The following is a 15571-nucleotide window of genomic DNA, read 5'->3' on the forward strand; positions in this document are numbered from 1 at the left end:
AGAGACGATGGACTCTGAAAAACAAACTGAGGGTTCTAGAGGGGAGGGGGGTGGGAGGATGGGTTGGCCTGGTGGTGGGTATTGAGGAGGGCACGTTCTGCATGGAGCACTGGGTGTTGTGCACGAACAATGAATCATGGAACACTTCATCTAGAACTAATGATGTAATGTATGGGGATTAACATAAGATTAAAAAAAATAAAGTTAGGTAAGGGGCGCCTGGGTGGCTCAGTTGTTGGTCGTCTGCCTTCGGCTCAGGTCATGGTCCCAGGGTCCTGGGATCGAGCCAGGCATCGGGCTCCCTGCTGCGCGGGAGGCCTGCTTCTCCCTCTCCCACTCCCCCTGCTTGTGTTCCCTCTCTCGCTGTGTCTCTGTCAAATAAATAAATAAAATCTTTAAAAAAATAAAATAAGTTAGGTAAAAAACCTTTAAAATATATTCCTAAAAGTCCTGCTATTTGCTCAATTAACTTCATGCCTCTGACACTAGATATACCACCCTGCTTGGGGGATGTGAAGTGAAGGGGGAAAGGATTTCATCAGGAAAAGTTAAGTAAGTTCTCTGAAATGCAATAGGATAAGACACTCAAAGCTACAAAATATGAATAGGGGCAGGCAACAGCTTGTAGACTGTAGTGGCAACCTTAAGCCAAACCAAAAGAGAGCCTACCTGTGGTTTAAAGAAAATATGCAATCCGGGAGTTTGCACCTCAAGTTATTGCTACTGCAAAGTAATCAGTGCCATTTATAGTAAAAAACATGTAAAGGTTTAGAGAATAATTCCAATTCTTCATCATAATAGGATGGGATTCCATATTAGCTTGGGGCTTTCTTGTCTCAACAGTTCTTTTGATGATAAAGTCAACGGCTCTAAAGCCACTCTCAGAGAACTAAAGAAGGTAACTCTACATCACTGGCACTGGACATCTGAAGTGGTCAGAGAGGCAGTCTACTGTGTGTACCTTAAGAGACTTTAATGAGGGCACTACCAATTCCAGTTATTCATATTCTACAATGTTAAAATTTTCTTCAGCACAACCTCTCAGAGTGCTGTTTACTGAAGGCTCTGACAGTATGATACAGAATTTTACAGATTGCTGAAACTTAAATTTAGTCACTACAATGTTAAACACCTTAACTTTTCTATTCTTCAAGGTCAAAACAAACTTTGTCTCATCTTTCCCTCTCCACCCGCAAGAAAATGGGGTATTCTAAAAGATCTCAGATAAAATAAGCCAATGCTTTTATAAATACAAGTCAATCCTCTGCAAAGAAAGAGCTTAAGATGCCCATATTCTGCTTCAGTATTGATTCTAAGTCTTTTAACAGTTTAAGCTAACCTCTCCACAAACCTCCCCTTCTACATCTATGGAATATTCTCCTCCTTAAACGTCCTCAAAAAAAAAAAAAAAAAGCCTTCTTATACCTCCTGTCCCTTGTCTGATACACACACATAACTCCCAATGAAGAACAGACTGAAGCTGAAGGAACACATCTACAAAATACATGTTCTTAATTAATACACTGCTCACCTTTAAAAGCATGTTGTTAAAATGCAACAATACAGAATCTATAAAGAACCCCAAAATACGAAATTTGAAGACTAAAACAAAAATGCCCCATAGCAGTCTCAGTAATCTAAAGAAAAAAGATGTAAAAATAAGGCACTACCGTATTGTAATAGATCACTAACCTTTCCTATAAGCACAAAATTCTTCATGCTAAACACATCAAAAAATAATAATAAAATAAAAGAAGAAGAGGAAGCAGATTTAAGAACATAATTTCCTATTGTTCAAAATGTCACATATAGGAATAGTTAAAATCAGGGGTGCCTGGGTGGCGTCCTGGGAGTCTGCCTCTCCCTCTGTCTCTCCCCACAGCTTGTGCTCATGCGCACTCTCTCTCTCAAATAAATAAATAAAATCTTAAAAAAAAAAATCTCTTAAAAAAATAAAATAAAATATAACAATATTGCTGCCGAATTCACACAATACCTTATGACACTTTTATATTAAACGTCCCAAACTTGAGGAGCCATATAATACATTTGCTATAAATTAGATGATAAAGCAAGAAAAATCAATTACAGACATCCACGATATGTTACATAAGGTTGCACTCAGTACCCTAAGTATTTATCAATGAATGCTACAGTGATGCATGTGTATCAGTCAAGGTACATTTCGGGGGAATATCCAGAGACCAGTCAATCTCCCTTATTTAGTGAAAACACAAAAGTCAATAAGCTGTAAAGAAAATGTGTAAATCTCACATTTACATACTTTCAGATTTTTCAAAGCACTTTGCATTCATGATCCTATCAGACTACTGCAAAAAATTTCCTTATATAGAAACTTACCACTAAAAGCAAGTGACAAATCCAAGACCACCAGATCTGAAACTTGATTCATAAAACATGTTAGCTCTGTGGGAAGAAATATAAATATGTGCAAGTTCCTCAAAGCTATTGCTTAAAAAAAAAAAAAACTATTCGTGATTAAAATATCATTTAACTTATAAGACCTAGGCTATTACAAACACTACATTAAAATTCAGTTATTTCCATTTAAAAGCCAAAATCACCACTCCTTTTAGCCAATCAATCTTTCAACCAGGAATCATATACAAAACATTCCATCAATGACACACTATATGCTCACAACTATGCAGGGCCCTGGGGTGACTATATGAGAATTCTACCAGAGGTTTCTTGCTTTTTAGAAAGTTTACACTCTATTTGACAAAAAGAGAAGAGCAAATACTAAGCTATGTTCAATCAACCCTCCTGAGGGGAGAAACCCCAGGTGACAAGCACACCAAGAAGTGAGACTGCAGTGAGTTTAATCTGAAAAGACTTCATGGGGAAAATGAAGCTTGAAGCTTGAGCTGCACATTGATGGATAGGAATTTTAAAAGCACAGAGGAGGACGAAAGCATTCAGGCAGGGGCTGGCATCAACAAAGGCTGAGAGGCAGGAATAAGCATGATATATACAGAAGAGACTGAGCCAACCTGTCTGGGACATAGGTGCATGCTGAGGCATAATGAGAAACAGTTTGGTAAATTAAGTGGAGTCAGCTCCCAATGGACTGTTATGGCATGGGGAGATGCTATTAAAATATTAAAATCATCGAATATTTAAACTAGATAGAGAACCTTAGAGATTTTCTAGTTAATTCTTTTCTGACAGATGAGGAAAATCTAGATCCACAGAGATCTAGTAATGGCTAGCATAAGGACAGAGGTAGTAAATAGCAGAACAAAACTCAGACCCCATTTAGGAACCCCAGTTCAGTGATACGCAGCACGGTACGACAGAGAAAGCAAATCCTTCCAAGGATCGATGAGCACATCAATATATAAGGATCTGCAAGCACACATACAAGTCAGTACTGTTTTCTTAGGAATTCCAGTAGACTGGTTTCCAGAGGTAATAGAATACCACAGCGGCACTACGGTTGAGAAAAACCAGTGTTTGCCAGAAGGAATCACTTTCAAGAAAGCAGCAATCCACAAGGAAAGCAGAGGCAGAAGCTAGTTTTCAGCTATAAAGGAAATGGGTGGATAAACAGTAGAGGCAGCAGGTATCTGGCAACAAAAAGAAAAAAAAAATGATCCACTGAGAGAAAGCTACAGGACCAAGTAAATGTTTGAGAAAAGAAATCTTAGTAAGCTTGAAGGCAAAAAGGAAGGCAGTCACATAAAGAAAGGTTAAATTAGATGCTACATAAGGTAAGGGGAGTGAGGGAGCATAGAGAATTGAGGACCAGTGGTAAGAAATTTTTTAAAAATATGAGTTCCAGGGATGCCTGGGTGGCTCAGTAGGTTAAGCATCTGCCTTCGGCTCAGGTCATGATCCTGGGGTCCTGGATCAAACCCCACATCGGCTTCCTGGTCAGCAGGGAGCCTGTTTCTCCCTCTCTCTCTGCCCCTGCCCCCACCACTCATGCTCGCTCGCTCTCTCTTGTTCTCAAATAAAATCTTAAAAAAAATAATTAAAAGTGAGTTCCAGAATAAAGAATAAGCATTTTTTCCTCACCATAAAATACCCCTCGCCAAAAGAGTATTCATTTTCAACTACTTTTAAGGCCTTATAAAAATGGCAGACAAGGCTTTAAGAACAAGGCTAGGCGATTTTTTTTTTTTTTTTAAGATTTTATTTATTTGACAGAGAGAGAAACAGCGAGAGAGGGGACACAAGCAGGGGGAGTGGGAGAGGGAGAAGCAGGCTTCCCGCTGAGCAAGGAGCCCGATGTGGGGCTCTATACCAGGACCCTAGGCCCATGACCTGAGCCGAAGGCAGACGCTTAACCACTGAGCCACCCAGCACCCCTAGATTTTTTTTTTAATCCAAAACAGCTTCAAAGTTTTACAAATCTATTTAGCCAATTAACATGTGGTTTATAACCTCAAAGACACTTGCCAATCATTTTTAAGATTTATTTATTTATAAGAGCATGTGCACACACATGAGGCAGGTGGAGGGGCAGAGGGAGAGGGAGATAGAATCCTCAAGCAGGGGCGCCTGGGTGGCTCAGTTGGTTAAGCGACTGCCTTCGGCTCAGGTCATGATCCTGGAGTCCCAGGATCGAGTCCCGCATCGGGCTCCCTGCTCAACAGGGAGTCTGCTTCTCCCTCTGACCCTCCACCCTCTCATGCTCTCTGTATCTCATTCTCTCTGTCTCAAATAAATAAATAAAATCTTTAAAATTAAAAAAAAAATTAAAAAAAAAAAAAAGAATCCTCAAGCAGACTCCCCACTTGAGTGTGGAGCTGGATGTGGAGCTTGATCCCAGGACCCTGAGATCATGACCTAAGCCAAAATCAAGAGTCAGAGCTTAAATGACTAAGCCACCCAGGCGCCCCTTGCCAATCATTTTATACCGTGTGTGTTTTATACCACATATTCAAAGGGCATTCCAATTAGCATTCAATTTATAATAACTAATATGCAATGATTTCATATCAAAAATCAGAGTTTATTCTCTAATATGCTCTTAAAAATGGGAGGGAGTGTTAAATACTGTTTTTACTTGACCAGATACGGAAACTATAAATGCTTAAATGAACATATTTATGACAAATCATTTGGGGATACCTTTTTTTCCAATTTCTTAAAAAAAAAAAAAAAGGAAAAAATCTACAAATAACCACAATTTTCTTATATGCCCTTTCAGAAACAAAGTCCTACTGGGGTGCCTGGGTGGCTCATTCAGTTGAGCATCCGACTCTTGATTTTGGCTCAGGTCCTGATCTCAGGGTCATGAGATCAAGCCCCGCATCTGGCTCCACACTCAGCAGGCAGTCAGCTTGAGATTCTCTCCCTCTCCCTCTGCCCCTTCCCCAGCTCTCACTTCCTCTCTCTCTATCAAATAAATGAATCTTAAGGAAAAAAAAAAAGAGAGAAACAAAGTCCTACAGAACAGGTGGGGCACACAGAGCTAGGTGGGGCATGTAACAAGATTTTCTATAATTTGTTAAGTAACCTAATAAGCCACAATTTACAGCTACACACCTAAAATTTGCCAATTTCAAACTTATTATTCAGCACCGTAAAGGCAGGTCACAGAGAAGCAGAAGATATAACTGATACATTCATTCACCTTTCTGGCCTTCCATCTTTGCAACTGCCATTTCCCTAATCAAAGAGGTAACTACGTTTAAAATTGGTAAGAATCATTCAACTTAGGCCATAAATATTACGTTTAGGTGCAATACTAGCACATTACAGCAATTTCATTTACCACTTGGAAACAAGGACTTAAGCTCAAAACGTCAAGATGGAACACTACCACTTCTTTTAACTGAGTCTACCGCATCAAGTTGCCAAGCAATACCCATCAGAGTACAAAATGTTATCAGCAATGGCTAGCAATGCATTTCTGCTTTAATCACCTTAAATATTAGAAGGCCAACCAAAACATCAATTCAATCATAAACAGAGTTGCCACCTTTAGACTTGCACATGCTCTCTGGCTCAATATATACACGTCTTACTTAGCTCTAATAAAAAGCAGCCTGAATCCCTCTGGACTCAGTGAAACAAAATATAGACAATATATCCAAAACTTAAAACTTTTAGAAATAGCTGAAACATTTAAGACTCTTATACAAATACCTCTCACTACATGTAGAGCTTTCCTTCCCCTCAATAAAAATGTAAACTCTTCTCTCTTAACTATACTTAACGGGTTATTAAAACAAATCCTACGAGATACTTTTCAGAAAAAGTATTCCTGATCGTGCAGCATTCGATACTTTTCATACTGAGGCTCTTGTTATTATCTGCTATGTGACCTTGGAAAGTCATTTAATATATCTGTGCCTCAGTTGTCTCACTTTCCAACCTCAAGGTAAACTCTAATCTGAATTAAACATTTATTACTTCTGTAGTAAGTTAAGGTATACAAAGAAGTACCTTATATTAAACACTGAAAACCCTTATACTTTTGTATCGTAATCAGTGGGCTTTAACCTTGTAAGAGAAAAATGTGAGGAATAATTTGCCCTATGTATCTTTCTCTTAATTACAACATAAGGAATATATTTTTAAAAAAATGCTTCCGTTTAAAACTCTTATGTTCTTAATTTTTAACAGATGGTGGCAAGTTTGATCCCACAATATTCATAACAAGGCAAACAAAAAAGCCTAAGGTCCTTTAACACTGGAGACCTAAAAGAAGGAAATATTTACTTGCATTACTGGGCATATAATCAAAATCATCCTTATTTTAAAATTTAGAAAACTATCTTTTTCTTATGTAGCAGATAAGCCTAGAGATCAACAGGCAAGAAGAAATAAAGTTTAAAAACTGGGAAAAAATTATTTAAAAAAAAAAATTGGAGAACAATGATGGTGTGAATCCTTCAAATTCCTGCATCCAGATTATGCTGTCCACAAGGCTCAGCTTTGGGGTTCTTTCATGTGCTTTTTAAATCCTTTTTCAAGATTACACAGAGAAAGTCTTTTCTCTCAAGTTTTTAATCTAATGCTCTATCAATAACACAACCCAAATAAATGCAGTAACATTTTACTCCCTCAGATAGATTAGTAGTACACTTGGTTTAGATGCTTTTTGGTCTGGAAGGAGAATGGGTGAGACAACTCCTGCAAGCCCCTGACAGCTTTGTAATTCTATTTTATCTCTGTAGTTTCTTCTCAATCCTGCTCTCTATTCCCAAATATCTTTCAGGTAGGTCAGAAACACTATGAGTCCTGTAAGGAAATGTTTGTGGATCCAATAAAAGTGGAGCCCCCCTCCCCACTCCATTCAGCTCCCATGATCACTTTTATGATTGTATCCAGTAAACAAAATAGATTGATTCGATCTTAAACAGTTCCCTCATCACAGGAAGCCCAGGGTAGAACACACCTGCAAAAAGCATCCCTTTACACCATCCCCAACTACCTAAAGCAACACAAAGTTAAACTAATTCCCACTGACAAAAGGCTTCGTGTGCATTCATTCTGATCAGCCCCAGGATTCAGTGTGTGAAGCTCAGGGAATAAAAAGGCACCTCCCCAAGCTATGAAACTTTTTTTTTCCACCCCAAATATTCTCAATGAAAGTTCTCTTGTCAACCAAGAGGTGAGAGTTAAAAACAACAAAATACAAGCAGAATTATGGGCTCCAGGACCACATCCCAGCTGTCCTTGCTCTCTGTTGTCAGGGACTCAGATGCAGTTTCCCACTTTTCCTTTCACCCTTCTCCCCTTACTCCCCAAGATTCTCACTCAAGAAAGCAAAATTAGACGCTGGCAAAATAAAGGGCGAAACTGCAATTACCAAGAAAGAAAAAAGGGAAAGATATTTCAGAAGCATAAGGGAACGAGAACCATGGTTTCTACTACAACGGCAATGTAAATGTCAGTCTTGTCTCATCAGGATATGGGGGGGACGCCCATGTGGGGTACCAAAAAGATGTGCAGTGTGTGTGTGCACTTGGAGCTCTCGGGGCAGGCAGAGACAAGGGAGCAGAAAGTAAGAAAACCTGTGCTTTCCCTGCTTTCTTCTACTCTTCCCCGTCCAAGAGAGGAAGCTGAAGAAACTGGGGGAGGGGCGGGATGTTATCGTTCTCCTACTGGGGGTACACAAGACAAGCCTGGGGGTTCCTTCAGTTACCCCCAGTTCAGAGGTCCACTGAGGTAAGGGGAAACCCCTAAACGTTACCCACTTCCGTTCAAAAAAAAAAGTAAGGGGGGATAATTAAATCCAGATGGAGAGCCCCTGAAAGCGCCCCCAGGTCACTCATCCTCATTAGCAAGCGGAAGGGCTGGGATAAGGGGGATGGAGGGTCCGAGGGGTGGTCAGGGAAAAGGCCCCACCCCCCGACTTAGGAGGGAAGGGGAGCCAGAGCTACCAGCCGTCCCCTCCTTCCCCGCACCTCCCCCCTAGGCCACCCCCTCTGGTTCCCCCCTTCCTTTCCTCCAGAGCCCGAGGCAGCCGCGGGGGAAGCGGCTGCTCCTTCCTCCCCTCACCCACTCCGCCCCCACCCCCACTTCGCTCCCACCTCCCGCCCGCCCCGGGCCCGTTACCTGCTCGTCGAAGCGGCTGACCACGGCCTGGACCCATTCCACCGGCCTGTGCGCGGCCATGTCCTCCCCGCGGCCGGGGGGCGGCGGAGGGACGGGCCGGCCGGCGCCCAGGGCCGGGAAGAGGGCGGGGAGCGGGGGCCGAGGTGAGGGCAGAGGCGAGGAGAGGGTCTGAGGAGTGCAGGCTCCGAACGTTCCCACGGGGGTGGGGATGGGGGGCCTGCGCCGAGCCGGGAGGGGGACAGGGGAAGGGGGCGTTGGCGAGGAGGCAGGGGGAAGGGGGGCGGGGGAGGGGGACCCGGGGAGGGGAGGGGGCCTCTTGGTCGCTCTCCCCACTAGCGCCGTCTCCCCACAGCCATCACAGTCCGAGACGCCGCCATGACACCCCACCGGAAGTGGGATCTTTTCCACGGCCCGGGGAGAGGGAGAGCGAGCGAGCTAGAGACTGAGAGCGCGGCTGGGAAAGGGGAGGGGGAAGCGAGAGGGAAGGGGGCCTGCCGCGCATGCGCCCGCGCCGGCCGGTTTCATTAATGAAAAAGCGAGTCCTCCTGGAGGTGACGTCACCTAACTCCTCCGGGCCCGGAGGCGTGCGTCCCTCTTCGCCGCCGGGCTCACCTACACTCTGGTTCTGGGTTCAGCCGGCGAGAGTCCGAGCTGACCCGGGAGCATCCGCTCGCATCCCCACCGCCACAAGAGGCTCCCCCTCCCCCGCCGGCCTCCGGGTTTGGATTGCTCCCCAGGTTGGAAGTTAGGGCGCCCTAGGGCTAGCGTTTCTCCCAGCGCGATCTCTGCCTCTTATCTGGGGAGGCTGTGCACAGTCCCTCTCTGCCTTAAGCTCTCACAAAAAATAAAGCACACAACCTCAGGTTTCCAGGTCCTTCGTAGCTAGTAAAAACTGGGGAGAAACGGGGAAAAGTAAGGCCAACGGAGATTCAATGATTTTTTTTTTTTAACGGTCTCTTAAATCCCAGTGCTAGACCCGATGGCAGTCCAAGTGCTCAGACTCCGGAGTGCAGTCCGGACTTCCTCTGCTGAACTGATAGGCACCCAAGTTAGTAAAACTTTTGCACAATTGATAATTGATTGAAGTTGCACCATCCTCAATAATCCCCTAAGGGCTTCCCATACAACATCGATTCAACATTGATCATCTCATTTAAATCTTTCAATGAGCCTTTCCAATAGGTATTACCCTCATCTAACTGATGAGGCTGGGTCACAGGAGGTTCTGAGATTTGCCTAAAGCAGAGTTGGTAGGTAGTCAGGATGCAAAGCCAGGAGGTTTGACTCCAAAGACAATAAAGATAGGCTGTGGCTCTCCAGAAACAAAGGCGTTCCCCATGCCCCTAAAACCACAGTTGAAATGATTTCAAGTGAAATGGGTCACGAAATTGGTTTTCCAGGAAGAGGATTACATCCAAAACTATGATCTATCTATACTGGACATGAACTTTGGAACGAGCTATTTTTAAGTTTATCTTCCTCAATACACTTTACTTAGGATACTCTTAAAATGAGTTTACACATTCTGAGCACACACTAATTAGCCAGTTAGGCCACATGGAATGATACTAATTGGGTGACAAGGCAGAGCAAAACTAGTATTTTACATTTACCACAAAAAAAATCCTCTAAGCCAGTATCCCATGCACAGAGAGAGATATCCATGAGAGAAGTTTCCAATCTTTGCTGATTGGTGATTGTCCAAAATACATATTAAATTTATATTTCATTCCACCAGAACAAGAGGATGGGGTCTAGGCCGTTCTGTAGTCCATTCTTTAAGGATGCAACATGAATACCAACTAGTTTCTTTTAGATGATGTCAGAAATGATGGTGACAATGTTGAAGAAAAGGATAAATATTAAATGAATATCCATCTATGCCTTTCCCAACTAACACCTCTGAAAAAGCTCTCACTCATACCTCCAGAGAGTATCCCAATGCCTCTACTTCACTGCTAAACCTCCAGACCCACAATCTTCCTTTCCTTTTCTCATGCTTCCTCTGAAAGTTCCTAATTACTTTCTTGTTGCCATGGCTCTTTGTCTGTCTATTCCCCTCATCTTAGCTAGCCTGGATGCAAATGTCCAAACCCTCAGCTCCCTTGGCTCCACTGGCATTCCATTCCTGAGGTCCCTTTGTGCTTTTCTTTCCTCTCTCTGGTTCCCCATTCCCCATTCCTCTGTAACTCTAGGGTGAGAACATTCAAACTTAAAGCCTTGGCCCTCTGCTCTTCTTGCTTTACTCAGGATCCAGCCAGCATTAATTCACTAATTCATCCTAATCTGCACTTCCTGTCCTGTTGCCCCCCACTGACTGCAAAGCATCTCATAACACTGAGTGTTAACACTAGACTCACTCCAACTTCCTCTCCAATTAAACTCATTCGATTCTGCTGAACTAATACTGAGCACCAAACACCTATTAAATATACTATGCACTGTGTCAAGCAGTGCATAGTACAGTAGGAATTCTAAAAAATGCCAAAGAGGGTAATGCAGAGACACTGTAGTGAACTAAAGAGCACATCCCCCGGCCCCACCCAGTTAAAGGGGCAGCTGTCACTCAGCTTGAGTTAGTTACCACCTTGGAATATTGACAGTGTTGCTCGATCTTCTGGTTACTCAATAGAAGCTGGAAATCTGAACTTACATATAAACTCTTCCAGTTTTTACATAGTGGCAGCCAATTCACATTTTTTAAAACTTTGTGCAGCCAAACAAAATATGTTTGCTATCTGAATTTAGCCCATGGAGCACCGGTTTGACTAGCTCTGGTCTAGTGGAAAGACATGGCTTCAGAGGAGAACAGAATTAGATCATGTCCTAACATCCCAGTTCTGCACTGTCCAACACAAGAGAGTTCAGGGGAAATACTAGCATTTGCTATAGTTTTAAATGTCTCGTGCTTGTCAAGTATATTAAATAAAAAATAGTAAAATTAATGACAATAAAATGCATCGCTCTCCGTTGTACTCTGTTTCTTGGTCACACAGCAGTCTCTGCCAATTTTGTCTCCAAGTGTCTTCTTCCTGGAGCATTCCCTCCACTCTACCCATGCCCCACACCTCCAGGATCCCAAGGAGGGCCAGGCACCTCAGAACTAAGGTACCCACTTCCCCAGCTGCTGGGAGCATTAGTAGCCCACAGCTTTCCTCTGAGTCCCTTTCCAGAAATTGCCCTGAGCAAGAGAGCTACCTCATGCCAGGTCACACCAGTCTCAGGAGAAACTGCACAAATGGCTGGAAGATTGCAGGTCTCAGGGTGGCACCATCCTAAAGCACTCCAGAGCCCTCATAAGGGATCAGCTCCCAGGGGGTCAGGAAGAGGATTTAGCTGTGACTGCATTTAGTTCAACTTCTCTTTCTGCTCTGTCCTACTCCCTTAGTTCTTCACAGTGTGGATCCCAAGGGTATTACCTAATAAATTTCCTGCTTGTATATCTCCATTTTGGAGTTGGTTTTCCAGAGAATCTGAACTAAACCAATTAGTCCCATGAGTGTGGTCTGATCCAGTGGAGCTGAATCATCCACTGGCCAGGTGGCAGTAAGGCCCCAGGTGAAGCCCTTGATAGGCCCTGGCATGCTGTAGCTCTACAACTGTGAAAGCTGTCAGCAGGGGGGATGGAATGGGATGGAATGCACAGGTAGATGTAATCTATCAGGCCCTTTTTATATATGGGAAAAACAGAAATTTAAGAACTATAAGATTGGACAGCTATTGATGGAATAAGGCAGTGAAAATTTGAGGCTGGTTAATCACCAATTAAAGGCTAAGGCTAGAGTGCCTCCTTAGGAATATATAAATGGGGGGAGGGAAGAAAACGCTGAGGATCAGGCCCAGAATTTAATCATAAGAATAGTAGCACTCCAAACAGGTTGAATTCTCAGCCCTGGCAAGTCTTCCATGTCAAGATCAGTGTCATGGTTAGAAAGAAGTGGGATCCTGACACTTTGGAGCATCTGGGTTGATATACTTAAAAACCTTAAAACCCTACATCACCCTGAACACTCTGGGTTTATAGAAGTGCCCCACTCCCCCCTGCTTGAAAATGTGAAAGTGTCTACCTTACAAGGCAACTTACATCCTCCTTAGGATCTACCTGGCCCTTTCTTCCTGTCTACCAGACCAATAACTGAAATCAAGTCACAAAATAACCCCACTGTGCAGATGCTGGACCTGCCAAAGAAGGGGAGAGGCACTACACTGAAGGAGCTAAAAGAGGTTGCTAACGTGTATATACCTCTGAAGCCAGGAGCCTAGGTACAGGATTGGGTCCCTAGGTACTAAATTGGGGAGGGAGGATGGAAGAGGAGAACACAATGCTAGACAAAGCAGAGTTTATTGGTATGAGCATGTCCCTGTACTACGGTATTTACATCCTAGCAAGCCCACGGGAGATAATGCTAACAGGTCACTAGGAGGTTTCCAGGAAGCTTAGAGAAAGCAATGGCCCACACTAGGTAAAACAGAAAGACCAGAGCCATCATAGCTGGGAATAGAAGAAGGGAGAAAAAGACTCAGAGAAGTAGGCATGCTAGAGTGGACATACCATGCACATCCCACCAGCTGACTATGTTGTGCCCTTTAGCACAAGCAATAAGGAGTGTGCTAGTAGAAGAGACATCAGCATCACTGAACAGCTCAGTGGTGGCTCCCCTCAAGACCAGGGGTAATGGCAGGCGATCCTGTTAAAGAGCTAGGCTCCATGACAGCAGTAGGCTTGATAGGATCTTGAAGAAATAGAGCCCAGGAGGCAGGACTTAACCAACAAAAGCAAGATTAAGCCCCATTGTCAGGAGTGGTCCGATTAGAGAGGTAGCCTAGGGGACATGACCCGCAGAGAGTTACGGAGATAGTCAATAGAACACCATGTACCGAGAGGAAATGGACATGGGCGGCCAGCAGGGTTCAATGTGTACACCTTTTAAAACTCAAGGATAGATGAAGAGGAGGCTGAGGGAACCTGTCCTAATGAAAAACCACAGTCCCTTGCCTGGTTTCTGGACCTTAGCCAGTTTTCAGACCCAGAACCTGATGACTAAAGAAGACTGTGTTCCCAGCAAGAATACAGAAAAATGAGTCCTCTGGTCGTCCCTGAATGTATAATTAGAAAAAACATACTTGGTAATTGGCAAAAGCCTCTCATTTGTCCCTTGGCCTGTGGGATAAGCGCTGTCATAGTGGAGAATGCCAAGTGAAAACTTCTGAAACTGCCCCCCCACCGCTGCCGCGAGCCAAGACTCTAAATTTTTTGAAATTTGTATCCCCTAGGAGAATACAGAGATAAGAGTGTGTGTCCAGAGTGGCCACAGTGGTAGGGGTGAAACTATGCATGAGCCTAACAGCGTGGGCCCCTACTCACCAAGGTTGATCTAGCCACTGATGCCACCAAGTGTCCCACCCGCAGCAACAGCAACCAAAACTAAGTCTCTAATAGGACACCATCCCTCAGGAAACCAACCAGCCTGTTGATGCCAAAATGACGTCTTCTACCCTAGAAGGAACAATAATTTGTCTGGACTGGAATAGACACATTCTGGGTATGGGTTTGCTCTTCCTGCCTACAGAATTTTGTTGTTGTTTTTAGCCAGCACCACTGTCTAAGGACCTACACAGAATGTTTGATCCACTGACACAGGATCCTCTGTAACATAGCACTGGACCAAAGAAACCTCCTTAAAGTGAAACAGGTGTGCAGTGGGCCCATGACCATGAAATCTATTGGTCCTATGATATACCATGCTAGCCAGGAACTGCTGGCCCAGTGGGGTGATGGAATGGCCATTTGAAGGTACAACTGAGGCCCAGCTTAGAGAGGATGGAGCACCATCCTCCAGGACAAAGAATGCACCCTAATCAGTGACAATTATTTGGTACTGTGTCCCCAAAAGGTAGAATTCATGGATCTGTGAGCTGAAAGGTGGAAGGAGTGGCCCTGGTTAACATTATCCCCAGTGACCCACTAGGAGAATTTGTGTTTCCCATCTCCACAACTCTGGGCCCTGCAGGTCTAGAGGTCCTGGTTCCCAAAGGGGGAACACTATCAACAGGGAATACAGCAATAATCCCACTAAACTTTGAACTATGGCTGCCTCCCAGTCACTTTGGGCTGCTCTTACTAAGACACCAGCAGGCAAGGAAAGGGGTCACCATCTCGTCAGGGATAATTGATCCTGATCGTCAAGAAGAGGCAGAGCTATTACACAAGGGAAGCAGAGAAGAGTATGCTTGGGGATCCACGGGGGCATCTCTTGATTCTCCCCTGTTCAATTATGATGGTAAATGGACAAGTGCTGCAGCCACATCTGAAAAGGGCATGTGATGAGGGGCTCAGAGATGCTAGCTTAGGGTCAGGGGAATCTACAAAGGGTAGAGAAGGAAGATGATCAATAGAGGGCTATAATCCTACTAATCTTATTCGTGTATGTTTCCCCAGGTTAAGGGACAACCAGAATCTTGTAAGAACTGTTCCCAGAGCTTTTTGTATGAAGAAAGTGGATCTGAGCAGTCCAAAGGTAGGATAAAAGTGGCCACCATGGTGATCACTTCAGGCTGCAAGTCCTCATTTCCCATCCTCCCTCTGCTGCTGGGAGTGTTAATAGCTGATGGCTCTCCGAGACCCTCTTCAGAAATTGCCATCAGTTTGAAGGGACCCACCTCACCCAAGGTCATACCTGCTCCCCAAGAGAGCCCACTTCCAGTCTAGGAGACCACCCCCCACTTCTGTAGGTCTCTAAGGCTTGGCCTTTTACCTCAAGATGGGACTATTCTGAAGGGCCTTCTCAGCTCTGAAGCGCTTTGTGGGATTGGCTGAAGCCTTTTGTTGAAACTGTGCCTTAGTTTGACTTCTTCTAGCCGAACCTGAGTTCTTATTCCTGCCCAAGTGTTAATCCTGAAAGCACTTCACAATGAACTTCGTGGGCACAACTCTCCATCTCGAGTCAGTTTTCACCTAGGACATCCGGGTTCAAATGACAGCATCAACTCTTACTACCTAGTGACCTTGGCAATTTAATTCCCTGCTATAAGC

At 44.0% G+C, this 15571-nt stretch overlaps 1 protein-coding gene across 1 annotated transcript in view; it reads right to left on the bottom strand.

The window, feature by feature from the left end:
* Positions 1-8993, bottom strand: part of NF1 (neurofibromin 1) — a 246667-nt gene extending 237674 nt beyond the window's left edge. Inside the window, exon 1 of the mRNA XM_081805985.1 lies at positions 8539-8993. Coding sequence (XP_081662111.1) covers positions 8539-8598 — 60 coding nt within the window. The 5' untranslated portion in view covers positions 8599-8993. The remainder of the gene's footprint in view (positions 1-8538) is intronic.
* Positions 8994-15571: the final 6578 nt, after the last annotated feature.

This window comes from Leptonychotes weddellii, chromosome 15 (genome assembly GCF_054177405.1).
Source record: "Leptonychotes weddellii isolate Sample4059 chromosome 15, ASM5417740v2, whole genome shotgun sequence".
In the NCBI taxonomy this organism is placed as follows: Eukaryota; Metazoa; Chordata; class Mammalia; order Carnivora; family Phocidae; genus Leptonychotes; species Leptonychotes weddellii.